Source organism: Oncorhynchus mykiss, chromosome 7 (genome assembly GCF_057628025.1).
Source record: "Oncorhynchus mykiss isolate SJ-2025 chromosome 7, ASM5762802v1, whole genome shotgun sequence".
Classification (NCBI taxonomy): domain Eukaryota; kingdom Metazoa; phylum Chordata; class Actinopteri; order Salmoniformes; family Salmonidae; genus Oncorhynchus; species Oncorhynchus mykiss.
This window is the reverse complement of record NC_143028.1, coordinates 56,242,501-56,260,000: the sequence shown is the minus strand read 5'-3', so window position 1 is coordinate 56,260,000 and position 17,500 is coordinate 56,242,501. Positions and strand designations below refer to the sequence as shown.

Below are 17,500 nucleotides of genomic sequence, written 5' to 3'. Positions count from 1 at the left end.
GAGTGCAATACTACAGACAGGGAGCCCTGTAAATAGAGCCTTGTTGTTTGGATGGCTAGGGACTTGCTTTGGCAATGTTAACATGTGTTTCCCATGCCAATAAATCCCTTGAATTGAATTGAATTGAGAGGGAGTGACAGAGACTGGGAGTGAGAGAGACTGGGAGTGGGGTGTGAGAGAGACTGTGAGTGGGGAGAGAGAGAGACTGGGAGTGGGGAGAGAGAGAGACTGGGAGTGGGGAGAGAAAGAGACTGGGAGTGGGGAGAGAGAGAGAGACTGGGAGTGGGGAGAGAGAGAGACTGGGAGTGGGAGTGTGGAGAGAGAGAGACTGGGAGTGGGGAGAGAGAGAGACTGGGAGTGGGGAGAGAGAGAGAGTGGGAGTGGGGATAGAGAGAGAGAGAGTGGGAGTGGGGAGAGAGAGAGAGAGACTGGGAGTGGGGAGAGAGAGACTGGGAGTGGGGAGAGAGAGAGACTGGGAGTGGGGAGAGAGAGAGACTGGGAGTGGGGAGAGAGAGAGACTGGGAGTGGGGAGAGAGAGAGACTGGGAGTGTGGAGAGAGAGAGAAGTGTGTGTTTGTGAGCCTGGTTGTGATTAAGCATCTCAGGCCTCATCCACAAACACCAATTATACAGCGAGGAGCTGCAGCTCTCGTAGCCAGATAGGTGACTCAACCAGAACTGGTTGAGAATAAGGTGATGACATAATAAGGTGCCGAGACAGAAAATAGGCCATCCCAGAAGACAAGGAGAACATGTTTCACCCCAGTGAGTTTGTATTGTGGTTAGAGAGTCACCTACAGGCCTAATGTCTAGTCTATCTGAGACTGTTAATCCCTTTGCCATAGCAACGCAAAGTTCAATTTAATCGTCCCATTATTACTAGTGACCTCTTGATTATTGGACTGGCCCATACTGTAATTTGGGTTTATTGGACTATTACTTCTCCGATTCCTCTCTATTCCAAATCAACGTGTTTGACTTGCTTCCCTGACAAAGTCCCCCTGTAAAAGTCATTTTTAAACCGTGATCAGATGGACAATGCTCAATCAGACCTTTTCAAATGCAGAAGTCTGAATTCTTGCTTTCAAAGTATAATATGATTCTCTGCCCAACTTCTTCTTCACAGCAAGCATCCTTCTTCCTCTTCCTCAAATGGTGAGATTAATCTTGGCTCAGCTGAGTTGACCTGCATTAGCATCTCACCAGTCATAGACTGTCAGTATGTATGGCTGTGGTAGAACCATATGACTGTATGTCAACTGTGTACATTGTGGTGTCTTGCTGTGGGGGTAAGTGGGAGAATAATGGTAGCAGCACTCTGGAACAGACAGATATCAGCTTCATTAGAAGTGATTAATATTGCGGAAGCTCTCTGTAGAGGGGAGCCTTTGATGTTAGCGCTCATCCCGTTTCTTTGCAGTAATTACATGTGCAGTTTTCACCCCGGCTCAGTGAAACCCTATCCTGCTATCTCTCTCACTCTGCCTCAGACCCCTCTCTCCTCTTTGTCCTTTTCCCCAGAGTTTGTTGATTGATTAATGTTGAGATAGGGTTTAGACGGAGGGACAGGGGTGTGTGTGTGTGTGTGTGTGTGTGTGTGTGTGTGTGTGAGAGAGAGAGAGAGAGAGAGAGAGAGAGTTTTAAATACTCTTTATTGGGTCTGGGGGCCCACCACACAATAAATACTCATACAAAACCACAGTTACACATCAATTAAAAACACAACTCCAATTCCTCCTCCACAGTAACTAAACACAACAGCCTCTGAATACCCCATATACTCAAAAACAGATCAATATTGTTGACAAGTTTATAATAGGCAAACTCAACCCTTAGTCTCGCTGCCAACATTCCCTCCAGCATTCCCACCACATCCACAGACCCCTGTCCCCGAATGCTGTTCTTTCGGGTCTTCCATATCGCTAATTTTGCTGCCCCTAACACAAAATTAAGCAACACAACTACACCCTTTTGACTGAACCTGTACTTTGGCCCAAATATATACAGTTGGGAAGAGAAAACCTCTCCCAACGTTGAGAACCAATCAGTGATCAGTTCAATCATCCCAACCAACCTGGGACACAGTAAAAACAGATGTGCCAGAGATTCATCCTCAGCACAGAATGGACACCCCTCCCCAACAGTAGGGTCCAGGTGTACCAGATGCATGTTGGTGGCTATAGCTCCATGTATTATCCTCCATTGGAGGTCAGCTGTCCTCTTATCAATAGGCAGTTTATATAATGCCCCATATACAGCCTTTTGGAGAAGCACCTGGACCAAGCACATCCGCCCACCTCATCGATTTTACCCCTTCCAGGGAAGAGGCATGGGACACCTTCACACATGTTCTGTACATAGCCTTCTTTCCCACCTCCTTGAACTCCCCCAGCTCTGGGGTATCGAAGGAAAGCAGCATCCCGCGTCCTCCTCAAATGCCCCCATCGCAGCACTAACAATCAGTGCAGGGAACACATAATCCAGACTCTCCTTCCACCGATCAGAATTGGAAATGTCAGTCACATACTGCAGATGAAGCACTGGCAAGGAGTCGCAGACCTCATCGACGACCTTCCTCAGTAGGCGAGATGATCGGATCCCCGCTCTTTCTCTCAGCTCCTCCAATCTGCTCCTGCTCCACATCAGATGACCCAGCTTGGTACACCCCACGCCTAATAGGCATGAACGTAGACTAGCTGAACCCAGAACACGGGACTGGATGGCAGTGTTATGAAAAAGAGGCTCTTCAAAAAGCTGTTTCGACCCAGCTAGAACAGTCTCTGTACAACAATCTCTGGGCTGCTTGGAGCCGGAAAGCCGTGATCCTAGAGGAAATGTCCATCAGGCCTTGCCCACCCTCGTGCAGTGGCAGATACAGGGCTGCAGCTTTGATCCAGTGTTGTCCAGACCAGAAGAAATTGACAAGGGTCCTCTGGAGCTCTTGTATCAGACCCTTTGGTGGCTGTAAAATCATTAGTCTGTGCCACAGGGTAGAAGCAGCAAGATTATTAGCTACCAGGACCCGTCCCCTATAGGACAGCTGGGGCAACACCCATTTCCACCTTGACAGTCTGGCACACACTTTCTCCACTACACCCTCCCAGTTATTTTTCTGAAAGACATCGGAGCCTAGAAAAACTCCCAAAGTCTTCATTCCATCTCTGCCCCACTGAAGCCCCCCTGGTAACCGTGGAGCAGACCCCATCTGAAGCTGACCTGCCCACAGCGCTTCACTCTTTCCCCAATTGACTCTAGCTGAGGAGGCCCCCTCATACACCTTTAAAGTGTTTGAGAGAACCTTAACATCCTCACCCCCTGTAATAAAAACGATCACGTCATCTGCATACGCAGACAGTGCTATCGTGGGACCCTTCATTACACCTGGCACAGAGAAACCAGTAAGCTTCGCTCTTAAAAAACAAAGCATTGGTTCAATCGCCAGACTATATAACTGCCCTGAAATTGGGCATCCCTGCCTGATGCCCCTTTCAACAGGGATGGGGCAACTCAAACCACCACCAACCTTCACCATACACGAGGCTCCAGCATACAGTAAATTCACCCAAGACAGAAAAACATCCCCAAACCCAAAGGCTTTCATTGTTTTAAACAAGTACTGGTGGTCCACACGATCAAAAGCCTTCTCCTGATCCAACGAAAGTAAACCCACATTTACATCAGACAGTTTACAAATGTCTAAAACATCTCTTATCAGAAACAAGTTGTCAACAATAGAGCGATCAGGTACACAGTAGGACTGGTCCTTGTGGATCAACAATCCCAGATACTCTTTCAACCTGTTTGAGAGACATTTAGAAACAATTTTGTATTCTGCGCACAGCAAGGCAACAGGTCTCCAATTTTTTATGAGAGCCAAATCCCCCTTTTTTGGCAACAGTGAAAGCACCGCACGTTGACAGGATACAGGAAGAGAACCCTCATGAAAAGATTCACACAGCACTTCATAAAAATCCTCCCCAATAGACCCCCAAAAGTGCTTATAAAACTCAGATGGTAAACCATCGATACCAGGGGCTCGGCCTGTTGAGAGCTGCATAACTGCTGTGGACAGCTCTTGCAGTGTAATATCAGCGTCCAATGCGACTCTCTGCTCAGGTCCCAATTGAGGAAGACCGTGTAACAACTGTTCAGTACATAAAGAGTCACAATCCTCCGCCTTATAAAGGGATGAGTAAAAATCCACGGCATGTTGACGCATTTCAATATCATTCGTGGTCACCTTCCCATCAGGGAGACGAAGGCAGACCATCTGTTTGCGTTGAAATTTCGACTGTCCTAGGTTGAAAAAAAAAGCGCTAGGAGCATCCATATCCTTGAGGGAAGCGAAACGAGACCTAATCAAGGCACCCTTCACTCTTTCATGCAGAAACGACCTCAGTTCATGTCCCTTGTCCTGTAAGTTCATGACTAGTCCAGGGTCGTTCTGAGTGAGCAGCTTCAATTCAGTAGATTTAATGTCCTGTTCAAGGGCCTTGATAGTCTCTTTAACCTCAATTTGAGACAGAGCAGTATACTGTTGACAAAAAACTCGTATTTGGGCCTTCCCAACCTCCCACCATTGTCTCAAGGACTCCAAATTCCCTTTTATACCCCTCCATTTTTCCCAAAACAACAAAAACCTGTCACAAAACATGACATCATGTAACAATTTAACATTAAAATACCAGTAAGGCGATGACCGTCGTGGACAGGAAGTGAATATCAACAGTAACAATATGATGATCAGAGAAACCCACAGGAGTAATGGCACACTTTCCAACCCTACTACAGTAGTGATCAGATACATACAACCTGTCTAACCTCGCTGCACTGACACGACCTTCATTAATTTTTAGCCATGTGTACTGCCTAACTTTTGCATTCCTTACTCTCCACACATCAGAAAGCTCAAACTCAGTTAATAGGCCAGACAGGTAAGTGGCTGACCGCAGGTGAGGTTCTTCAGCGGTGCGATCAACAGTAAAATCCACTGTACAGTTCCAGTCACCCCCTAAAACCATACACCCCTCTTGATCACACTGTCTTAAGGTTTCCTTTATTTTATCAAACATAGCAATACGCTCTGTACCCTCATTCGGAGCATAAACATTCAAAAAAACAAACAGAAACCCCATAACATCCACCTTGACCAATAAAACCCGACCCTTGACAATCTCTGTTGTAGATACCACAGTCACCCCTAAACCTGAGGAAAAAAAGATTGCCACCCCAGCACTGAAATTAGTACCATGACTGAGTACATGCTGCCCCTCCCACCACATACCCCAGTCAACCTCATTTTCCTCATCACTGTGTGTCTCCTGTACGAAAACTACATTAAGCCTTTTCTGTTTTATTACTTCTAATACCCAAGCCCTCTTATTCCTGTCCCTTCCCCCATTCATATTGAGAGAACCTACCCTTAAGTACCTCCATATAGAAAAGAGAAAAGAAAAGCAGAAGAAACCACAGAGAAACCAACGAGAAAAAAGACACCCTATGAAGCATGATCATCATCATTATTTTTCTTTCTTCTCTTAACCTGACCACGTTTCCCACCACCTTTTGCTGCTGAAACAGCAGTAATAAATTTCCTCAAGCGAAACCGCTTCTTCTCACTCAATTGGTCTAACCCCACCGTCTTCTGTAACATCACAGCTGACCTCACAAACTTATCAACATCAAAATAATCTGCCAATTTGACAGATTTCCCAAAAGTCTGATCCAAAAACTCATTTACCTCCTCTAGATCATAGACTGAGTCCTCGCCAGCAGTTGTAATATCTAAAGAGATATCCATATCATTCTCCTGATCCTCAGCTGAGACCACAGACAACTGACTCCCCTCTACCACATCCCTTTCAACACTCCCCACTTGCACCTCATCACTCATACCAGGCATCTCCTCCACTACCTGGGAGACTAGCCCCACCTGAACATCACTACTCATAGTGGGCATCTCCTCCACTAACTGGGAGCCTAGCTCCACATGAACCCCAGCACTCGTAGTGGGCATCTCCTCTACTACCTTGGAGCTTAGCTCCACATGAAAACCCTCCTGTACCTCATTACTCGTAGTGGGCATCTCCTCCACTACCTGGGAGCCTAGCTCTACATGAACCCCAGCACTCGTAGTGGGCATCTCCTCCACTACCTGGGAGCCTAGCTCCACATGAAAACCCTCCTGAACCTCATCACTCGTAGTGTGCATCTCCTCCACTACCTGGGAGCCTAGCTCTACATGAACCCCAGCACTCGTAGTGGGCATCTCCTCCGCTACCTGGGAGCCTAGCTCCACATGAATCCCGTCCTGTACCCCGTTACTCACAATGGGCATCTCCTCCACTACCTGGGAGCCTAGCTCCACATGAACCCCCTCCTTTACCCCAGCACTCATACTGGGCACCTGCTCACCAGTCTGAGGAACTGGCTCTTCAGATACATCCTTACCTTCTACAACAATACTTTTCTGTAGCATAACATTTCCCTCTAATACAAGTTGCAACCCCGTGCCCTCAACACGGATAACTTGTTCCTCAGCACCAGGTGCTTGTGGCTGCTCTGCCGCTGTCGGCCCACCTCTCACTACATCAGTGGGCCCAGGCGTTACGATGACCACCTGCGCCCCTCCCTCGGCCTTCTCCCTTTTCGGGCAAGCATGTCGCTTATGACCAACATCCCCACACTCAAAACACTGTTGACTACCCGTACTAGCATAAGCCATATACAATCTATTGTCATACTTGACTTTAAACGATAACTCTAAAGTCTGCTCCGGTGAATCCAAAAACATAAACACCTGTCGCCGAAATGACATGACCTGTTTCAACCCCGGGTGTTTGCAACCCAACGGAACAACCTTAATTGAACTGGCGAACTTCCCAAAGCGCAATAACTCGCGCTCCAACAGCTCATTTGGAATAAACGGTGGTACATTTGAAATTGTTACCCTTGTTGACGGAGAAAAAAGCGGCGTAACTTGAATAAACATTCCTTTAAGAATTACACCATGCTCAACCATCCGATCAACCAGACACTCTTCTTTAAGAAATACCACCACAGCTTTATTCATCCGGGATGCATAAGCAATATTCTCATAGCCTACCTTCTCTCCTACGGCGACCAGAAACTCCTCCACCGTGACAGTAGCTTCAGTAACACACCTAAAGCCATGCCGAAGTGACAGGGACGGCATCCCCATTCGGGCTGCCATCCCCGCCAAAATCAGGGTAATTTCGATACGAAAAACAAAAAACTTAATTCTACCACACATGCGCAGAAGAAAACCAAAAAAATGCCACCAAGAAATAGCAAACCGAAAGAAAGTTGTGAATATCTAACTCTCCACAACACACGCACTCCTTCACTCAAACAATTCCCAGCATGCACCAATCACTCCCAGAGAGACAGAGAGAGAGAGAGAGAGAGAGAGAGAGAGAGAGAGAGAGAGAGAGAGAGAGAGAGAGAGAGAGAGAGAGAGAGAGAGAGAGAGAGAGAGAGAGAGAGAGAGAGAGAGAGAGAGAGAGAGAGAGAGAGAGAGAGAGAGAGAGAGAGAGAGAGAGAGAGAGAGAGAGAGAGAGAGAGAGAGAGAGAGAGAGAGAGAGAGAGAGAGAGAGAGACTTCAGTCAGAGCCCATGCCTCTCAGGGTCATTATGGTTACCAGCGTTAAGGAATTAAACAATCGATGCCTTGTCAGACTGGAGCGCTGCAAGATAAACTCATGGCGTCTGTTCTGGCCTAGTGCCATCACTGTAGATTGATCGAGATAGAGAGGGGGAGTGAGGGAGGGAAGGATGGAGAGAGGAAGAGAGATAGGGTTGGTGGGAGAGAGGTAGAGAGATGGAGAGAAAGTCGGGAGAGACAGGCCGAGAGAGAGGGCTGTGATGTGTAATGTCACTGTGGTTGTCTCTGCAGTCAGCCAACAATGGGATCACGCAGCAGCTGTATTGTTTAGTGTGAACAGCAATCAGCCTTAGTAGCCCTCATTTAGTAGCCCTCATTTAGTAGCCCTCAGCTTTTCCAACAAAAGCTGTCAAAGAGAAAAACACAATGCACGTGTGGGTGTTGTCAACCCAGAGCAACCGTGGGCAACGTACTCACTCACATTTACTGGGGATGGGCTATGCTTAACTTAATGGCAAGTCATCAACCTTCTGCGGGAGTTCAGAGATTTGCTCTGACCATCACTTTTGGTCTGTTGTCTGTTGAATAGACACCCTAATCAGATAGTAGGCCTTATAAATATTGAAATGATAAAAGCAGAGACAAATGGCATGTATGTGCTGTATGTTACATTAACACGCATTACTAATCCCTCTAACGTCACCTCCTCTCTGTGTTGTGTTCAGGAAGGACCAGCACCTGCTGTCCAGTGTGAACTGCTGGTACCTGGTACTGAACCAGACCAGGAGAGAGAGCAGGGACCACGCCACCCTCAATGACATCTATACCAACAACGTTATCGTCCGCCTCGCCCAGATCAGCGAGGACGTCATCCGCCTCTTCAAGAAGGTCAGTTAATACGTCAGTCATCCCTCTGTCCGTCCGTCTGTCTGTCCCTCTGTTTACACCTTTCCTTTTCACCAGTGCCAATGTGGTCAGAGGCAAAGATACAAAAGAGCTCTGGCTTTTTGTGTGAGTTTGCTTAGCAGTAATGGACAGCATGTCGTGATCATACACAATTAATACCAGGCCTCATTGGTTTCTTTTGGTTAGAACCGCATTCAAACCAGCTTTCAAACCAGGCCTTTTGAAATGAGTCTGAAAGAAAGCTATTTGCCTTCATCCTTTCCGTACTCCAACTTCGGTGTACAGATTGATGGTAGGTTACAGTGAGACTGTGAGCAGTGCTGTTTTTTGAGCAGCTACATTACCAGCTGACCTGTGTGTCAGCACATTATATACCTCTGTCGGTTCCATGTGACCTGTGTGTCAGCACATTATATACCTCCGTCGGTTCCATGTGACCTGTGTGTCAGTCAGCACATTGTATACCTCCGTCAGTTCCATGTGACCTGTGTGTCAGCACATTATATACCTCCGTCTGTTCCATGTGACCTGTGTGTCAGTCAGCACATTGTATACCTCCGTCAGTTCCATGTGACCTGTGTGTCAGCACATTATATACCTCCGTCTGTGGAATGGCAGCAGGCAGGTGTAAGTGTAGCTGCACACACAGCGAGGCGAAGACTTTTGGAGGCTGGCCTGGCGTCAAGAATGGCCGCAAAGAAGCCACTTCTCTCCAGGAAAAACATCAGGGACCGACTGATATTCTGGAAAAGGTACAGGGATTGGACTGCTGAGGACTGGGCTAAAGTCATTTTCTCTGATGAATCCCCTTTCCAATTGATTGGGGCATCCGGAAAAAAGCTTGTCTGGAGAAGACAAGGTGAGCTCTACCATCAGTCCTGTGTCATGCCAACAGTAAAGCATCCATGAATAAAGAATGGTACCAACACATCCTCTGAGAGCAACTTCACCCAACCATCCAGGAACAGTTTGGTGATGAACAATGCCTTTTCCAGCATGATGGAGCACCTTGCCATATGGCAAAAGTGATAACTAAGTGGCTCGGGGAACAAAACATATATTTTGGGTCCATGGCCAGGAAACTCCCCAGACCTTAATCCCATTGAGAACTTGAGGTCAATCCTCAAGAGGCGGGTGGACAAACAAAAACCCACATATTCTGACAAACTCCAAGCATTGATTATGCAAGAATGGGCTGCCGTCAGTCAGGATGTGGCCCAGAAGTTAATTGACAGCATGCCAGGGGAGATTGCAGAGGTCTTGAAAAAGAAGGGTCAACACTGCAAATATTGACTCTTTGCATCAACTTCATGTAATTGTCAATAAAAGCCTTTGACACTTATGAAATGCTTGTAATTATACTTCAGTATTCCGTAGTAACATCTGACAAAAATGTCTAAAGACACTGAAGCAGCAAACTTTGTGGAAATTCATATTTGTGTCATTCTCAAAACTTTTGGCCACGACTGTACTCCCTGGGAGGTCTGATGATGAAGGTAAAATAACAATTTGGCTACTTCTTTCTCTCCATCTTTTCTCAGTATATTTTAAAGGGTGGAGAGAGACACCAGTATTGTCCAAAGCTCAGAAAATTCCATCTCAGCTGGCCCCTCCTGCTGCTATGAGCCCCTCCCTCCGTGATTGATTTCACGTTCCAATTTATACTCGTCGTCAGCCTGCGTATGTTAGGGCTTGGTTGTTATGGTTAAACCTGTTTGGCGAATCCCATACAAAAATAGATGATGTGCGTTCAAGTATGAAAAGGGTGTGTGTGTGCCTGCGTGCAAGCTTATGTGCATGTGCGTGTGTGTGTGTGTGTGTGTGTGAGGCCTGTGTGTGTTTAGAGATTAGTCCTGGTGCTTGGCTCTGTGCTGTAGAGTCAGAGAGTAGCAGCGCTGCTGACTATCGATCCCACAGTATTACCCTCCACTATGATTTATGTCCACAGAGGGCCACCTTAGCAGGCAGAACCATAAATCCTAGCAGACATGGACGTATAGGGACCATATATCAGTTTCAATATACACAAAGCTAGGGTCTGGAACAGTAGGGACTCTTAGACAGTGGAGGCTTTGGGGACAATATGAGAGTGTGAAATGTCCTATATATGTGTGAGGGTAGTAATGAAAGATACTGTTAGGCGTGAGATAGAGTTTTAGAGAGTAATTACTCATGGTCTCTGCTCTAGAAAAACTTTTCTGAGAAAAGGTTAGTCAGTCATACTTCTGTGAAGTTAGTAAAGGTGTTATTTCCTTTGTGTGCCTACTTCGTTTTCTGTGAATACAGTAATGTGTGGTGTGGGTGGATTCACACACCCCTGTAGTCTCAATCTAGGAACAGATTGCTTTCTGTCACACGTACAGCCATACTAGCAATGACCTTCTCTCACTGAGCTCCCACAATACCAGGTGTGTTCCCAGTCTCATCATCACTAGCTAGGTTGTGTGGGATGGCTGTAAATGCTGCAGTGTGCCAGGAAAACATTCCCCACACCGTTACACCACCAACCTGTAGCGTTGACTCCAGACAGGATGGCATCATGGACTCACGCTGCTTACACCAAATCCTGACTCTGCCATCAGCATGGATTTGTCGGACCAGGCAATGTGTTTACACTCCTCAATTGTCCAGTGTTGGTGATCACTGGAGCAGCTTCTTCTTGTTTTTAGCTGATAGGAGTGGAACCCGGTGTGGTCGTCTGTGGCAGTAGCCCGTCCGTGACAAGGACCGACGAGTTGGCGTTCCGAGATGCCGTTCTGCACACCCACCACTGTTGTACTGCTTCGTTATTTGTCTGTTTGTGGCCCGCCTGTTAGCATGCATGATTCTTGCCATTCTCCTTCGACCTCTCATCAATGAGCTGTTTTCACCCACAGGACTGCCGCTGACTGGATGTTTTTGTTAGTCGCACCATTCTCTGTAAAACCCTAGACACTGTCGTACGTGAAAAGGAAGCAGGCCGTTTCTGAGATACTGGAACAGTATCTGGCACAGACGATCAAGTCACTTAGGTCACTCGTTTTGCCCATTCTAACGTTCAATCCAACAGTAACTGAATGCTTCAGTGCCAGTCTGCCATGGCCACGTCACTCACCGTCTGTAGGAGTGAACCATTTTCGTGAACGGGGTGGTGTACCTAATAAAAACACATGACTCAGAGTCCTGGTCCATCTTGAAAGCTGTTAGAAGAACTCAATGTCATTGACACGTCAAGTTTCCATCAGTTACAGCATATTTCTCAAGGCTCCTTTTGAAAAACAACACTGTTCATGACATGACAGAATGACAGTCTGGACATTGGTTGACACCAGGGAAAGATGAAACAGCTCATTGTGCCTTTTCTCAGCTCAAGTCATTACTGATGTCATCTACTTGCATGAGAAATGGAAAGACCTCAATGAACTGCATGATTGTGTGTGACCACATCATATAGGCAAGTAATTGGTAACACTATAACTGCTGATAGGGGTGTTTCCCCATCCACTCAGTACAGACCAGAAGTGGCCGTTTATGAGGTGAGGGATGGGACATTTACTCATCAAGCACCACAACTAAACAGCAGCTTTAACAATCAGCACATAAACATCAGAGGCTAAACATAGCCCACGGAGAGGGATGGAACTCCAGCACTCTTCAGACAGAGAGAGCGAGGCCAGAGGGGAAGTAGTTAATTCACTACTAGTGGTTGATTGTGTTCCACTGGCTGGTCTGGCTGGAAGTCTCTCTTTTGCAATGATGTATGTTTCTGTCCATCCATCACATCTTTATACTCTATGCTCATTCTCAGGGTGTCTCTCTCTGTACTGTACACCTTCTTAAAGTGCTGTCAAGATTCAAATCGGTCCAGACAGTGTCTCATCACCACCCACACACTGAAAAACTTTGCCTATCAGTTTGTTGGTACAGGATATTCATCGCAATTTTAGCTATTTGTTAATAAATGACAGTACATTGATTGATGTGCATTGGCCCTAACTGTTTTCCAACCCCTTGTTTTTCAGAGTAAGGACATTGGGATTCAGATGCATGAGGAGCTGGTGAAAGTGACAAACGAACTCTACACTGTGAGTACAACAAAACCAATCTCCTCCCCCTGTCAGAATCAAACTAACTCTACACTGTGAGTACAACAAAACCAATCTTCTCCCCCCTGTCTGAATCCATCCCTCTTGATGCATCCCTTCATCCAGACACAGCCAGTATCAAGGCCTCTACAGAGAGCAATGTGATGAGGCTAGTGCTCCTAGCTGTCTCTCTCTCTGTCTCTGTGTCTTTCTCTCTCTCTGTCTCTCTCTCTGTCTCTCTCTCTCTTTTCTCTCTGTCTTGCTCTCTTTCTCTCTCTCTGTCTCTCTCTCTGTCTCTCTCTTTCTCTCTGTCTCACTCTCTTTCTCTCGCTCTCTCTCTCTGTCTCTCTCTCTCTCCAACTGCAGTGTTTAGCTCAGATGGAGGGGATGATAAGGAGGAGGAGGAGGGTGATTGTTATGATGATGGAATGGAACATTGCATTTCTCTCCAAGTCGGCCAGCTGCAGGCTGCAGCTCAAATCACATCCACATTGCAGGCTGTTCTGATGCCAGTGGCTGGGCCCACAGTAATAACAATGTACACTCTTTAACCACCATTTGCTCTACCATCTACTGCATCTTTGTGTCCATCAGGGCTTCTCTCTGTGCTTTATTAACTCTTCTATAAACGTTCCATTGTTACCAGGGAGAAATGAAGGGCTGTGTGACACTGTGCTTGTGCCCGCCTATAGCTCTCCCATGTCTGGAGTGGCTCCAGGCAACTTCAGCAGTCCTCTAGCTACCCCCTAAGTACAGCAGACTGGATGAGTTATTCATCTGATGTCATGAGTGATAGCCTATCAAAGGACATGTCTTCCACAACAGCGTGAAAAGAAAGGGGGTTATAGTGAGCTACAAATAGGTGACTATTTTTAACATGAAACAGAACCATCATCAAACAAGATCAAGGCCAAAGGACCAAAGACAGACTTTCACCTGTAATGCACTATAGCCCTTACCCAGTTAAGTAAAATATACACTGAGAGAGATATACACTGAGAGACAAAACATTAAGAACACCTTCCTAATATTGAGTTGCACCCCCTGCCTTTTGCCTTCAGAACAGCCTCAATTCGTTGGGGCATGAACTCTACAAGATGTCGAAAGCGTTCCACAGGGATGCTGGCCCATGGTGACTCCAATGCTTCCCACAGCTGTCAAGTTGGCTGGATGTTCATTGGGTGGTGGACCATCCTTGATGCACACGGGGAAACTGTTGAGTCAAACCGGTGTGACTGGAACCTACTGTACTACCATACCCCATTCAAAGACACTTACGTAGTTTGTCTTGTCCATTCACCCTCTGAATAGCACACATACACAATTCATCTGTCAATGAAATTAAATTAAAAATCTACACCGATTTGAAGTGGTTTTATGACATCAATCATACATTTCAGCTGGATTCATCTGGTCAGTTCATGTCATGGGAAGAGCAGGTGTATATATCCTCGTTATTGTTATTTTGTGTTACTTTTTAGAACGTTTTACTTTACTTGGTGAATATTTTCTTAACTCTTCTTGAACTGCACTGTTGGTTAAGGGCTTGTAAGTAAACATTTTGCGGTAAGGTCTACACTGTTGGTTAAGGGCTTGTAAGTAAACATTTTGCGGTAAGGTCTACACTGTTGGTTAAGGGCTTGTAAGTAAACATTTTGCGGTAAGGGCTACACTTTTATGTGACAAATAAAGTTTGATTTGATTCTTAATGTTTTGTATACTCAGTGTATGACTGCATAATAATGACATTGGTCTTTTTCATACCAAGTCAATTAGTATCTGTCTAAATGTGGTATACGTTTCAGTAAATAAACTCGTGCATTCTCTCCACTGCAGACTATATTTTATTGACCGATCATTTCTAAAGCTCCATGTCCAATCACACTCTCTAGTCTACACTAACGCATCTACTCTCACCCTACACATGTACTCAGCACCCCCTGCATACTAAAGGAAAGAATATGAGAGCTCACAGCTCCATCAGCAGCACCTCTGTCTGCCCTTGAGTCTGCCAGGCTTTCCCCACGAGCACAGACAGATGGTATGTTTATGAATGAGACGAGATTGTTTTTCCTCTTAAGCGGCTGGTGTCCAAGCCACTACCCTGTGTGGGGTAAGGCTCAGGGGGGTCGCTCCAGCAGTGGTGTGCTTTTCAAGGTCACAGCCAGAAGAGTCCAAATGCATCCGGGAGCAGACAGTTGAATAGATCATTATTATCCTGCTCCCCCTCCTCTTCAACAGCTAGGCCCAGCCCAGCCATGGCTTGGCTAAATATGTTGGTAGAATAGAATAGCCGTGATAATGTTTTATGATAACGGGGAGAGGCTCTCAAATGACCCCTCTCGTCTTCAAGCCCCATCTGCATCATGTGGTGGCCAATCAAAAATCAAACTAATCAAAAACCTACAGCAGTGACTTTTTCCCGAAAGACTCTGATGATGGCGATGATAATGAAGATTATGGTTTCCACTATCGTTATAGTTTTTCTCCGTATAAAATTGCAGTTGAAAAACATCGGGCGGCAAAAAACAAATGCAGCAATTTAGCTCCTAGAACATTTGACGCTATTGGCTAATTGGTAATCAGATGACAGATCTTATGGACTGCGAACAACAATGTATTTAGTCAGAAGTAGAATTGCAGAAATCCCGTGTGAATGCCTTTCACATGCACTAACACAGAGGGGAGTGATTTAAGAGTGTTGGGCTTCAGCTATTGTTCAAACATTGTTAAAAGTATCTGCTGCCGCTGAGACAGATATTGATTTGAGGGCGCGAGGCTTGATGCCCGTGGCTTGAATTATATCTAGTGAATCTGAAATGAGAAATGAGAAATGAGAGCAAAGACCTGCAATCTCTTTAGTGGATCTCAGAGTCAATTACTCACCTGGCTGTGCTGATCCAGACAGCACAGGAACAAAAAGTCATGCTGCAGTTCACTTGGTTCATTTGTTATTTAACTCTGTCCCACTAGAGGCTGTTTGTCTAATGAATGCAGCAGCACAACACCCTGGTAGTATGTTTGTTTAAACAAATGATGGAAATGATGGAGATGATATGCTCTCTCAGTCTCCAACCTGGGTCTGAGATGAGCAGAACAGTCTGATACAGACCGTGTCAGTGTTGCAACAGGCCCAGTTTCTCCATCTCTCTCCCGTTTCATTCCGGGTGCTCCTGTAACTGGTAATTGTTATCCATACTGGACATGTTTATTGTGACAGGTCTCCTCACACAGCCCATTCATATTTTCCAGTTGACAAACTACAGGAAAACAATTTGGCTTTAATTCACAGGCTCATAGAACACAGAATAAAATATCAAAGTGGCACATTTGTGGCAACATGTCAGGTTGAGTGAGGTCTCTTTAATGCTGCAGCCACAGTTTACTTTAAGTGGAAATTGCAATTCTAGGCAATTCAGAAAGTAAACAAAATTCAAATTCTAAAAGTTAGACCCACTGTTCTCTGTTGTCGGTCTGTCTCTGTCTGTCTGAGGGTTAGACCCACTGTTCTGTGTTGTTGGTCTGTCTCTGTCTGTCTGAGGGTTAGACCCACTGTTCTGTGTTGTTGGTCTGTCTCTGTCTGTCTGAGGGTTAGACCCACTGTTCTGTGTTGTCGGTCTGTCTCTGTCTGTCTGAGGGTTAGACCCACTGTTCTGTGCTGTCGGTCTGTCTCTGTCTGTCTGATGGTTAGACCCACTGTTCTGTGCTGTCTGTGCTGTGCTATCTGTCTGTCTGAGGGTTAGACCCACTGTTCTGTGCTGTCTGTGCTGTGCTATCTGTCTGTCTGAGGGTTAGACCCACTGTTCTGTGCTGTCTGTGCTGTGCTATCTGTCTGTCTGACGGTTAAACCCACTGTTCTGTGCTGTCTGTGCTGTGCTGTGCTATCTGTCTGAGGGTTAGACCCACTGTTCTGTGCTGTCTGTGCTGTGCTATCTGTCTGTCTGAGGGTTAGACCCACTGTTCTGTGCTGTCTGTGCTGTGCTATCTGTCTGTCTGAGGGTTAGACCCACTGTTCTGTGCTGTCTGTGCTGTGCTATCTGTCTGTCTGAGGGTTAGACCCACTGTTCTGTGCTGTCTGTGCTGTGCTATCTGTCTGTCTGAGGGTTAGACCCACTGTTCTGTGCTGTCTGTGCTGTGCTATCTGTCTGTCTGAGGGTTAGACCCACTGTTCTGTGCTGTCTGTGCTGTGCTATCTGTCTGTCTGAGGGTTAGACCCACTGTTCTGTGTTGTTGGTCTGTCTCTGTCTGTCTGAGGGTTAGACCCACTGTTCTGTGTTGTCGGTCTGTCTCTGTCTGTCTGAGGGTTAGACCCACTGTTCTGTGCTGTCGGTCTGTCTCTGTCTGTCTGATGGTTAGACCCACTGTTCTGTGCTGTCTGTGCTGTGCTATCTGTCTGTCTGAGGGTTAGACCCACTGTTCTGTGCTGTCTGTGCTGTGCTATCTGTCTGTCTGAGGGTTAGACCCACTGTTCTGTGCTGTCTGTGCTGTGCTATCTGTCTGTCTGACGGTTAAACCCACTGTTCTGTGCTGTCTGTGCTGTGCTGTGCTATCTGTCTGAGGGTTAGACCCACTGTTCTGTGCTGTCTGTGCTGTGCTATCTGTCTGTCTGAGGGTTAGACCCACTGTTCTGTGCTGTCTGTGCTGTGCTATCTGTCTGTCTGAGGGTTAGACCCACTGTTCTGTGCTGTCTGTGCTGTGCTATCTGTCTGTCTGAGGGTTAGACCCACTGTTCTGTGCTGTCTGTGCTGTGCTATCTGTCTGTCTGAGGGTTAGACCCACTGTTCTGTGCTGTCTGTGCTGTGCTATCTGTCTGTCTGAGGGTTAGACCCACTGTTCTGTGCTGTCTGTGCTGTGCTATCTGTCTGTCTGAGGGTTAGACCCACTGTTCTGTGCTGTCTGTGCTGTGCT

General features: G+C 46.4%; 1 protein-coding gene and 1 long non-coding RNA gene across 3 annotated transcripts in view; one reads left to right on the top strand and one right to left on the bottom strand.

Moving 5' to 3' along the window:
• LOC149982603 (uncharacterized) overlaps positions 1-17,500 on the bottom strand; it is a 179,789-nt gene that overhangs the window by 22,735 nt on the left and 139,554 nt on the right. The window lies entirely within an intron of this gene.
• LOC110528991 (SLIT-ROBO Rho GTPase-activating protein 3) overlaps positions 1-17,500 on the top strand; it is a 120,619-nt gene that overhangs the window by 53,745 nt on the left and 49,374 nt on the right. For both annotated transcript variants that reach the window (XM_036983710.2, XM_036983709.2), the window contains exons 3-4: positions 8,348-8,510; positions 12,530-12,592. In XM_036983710.2, the coding sequence (XP_036839605.2) occupies positions 8,348-8,510; positions 12,530-12,592 (226 nt within the window). The remainder of the gene's footprint in view (positions 1-8,347; positions 8,511-12,529; positions 12,593-17,500) is intronic.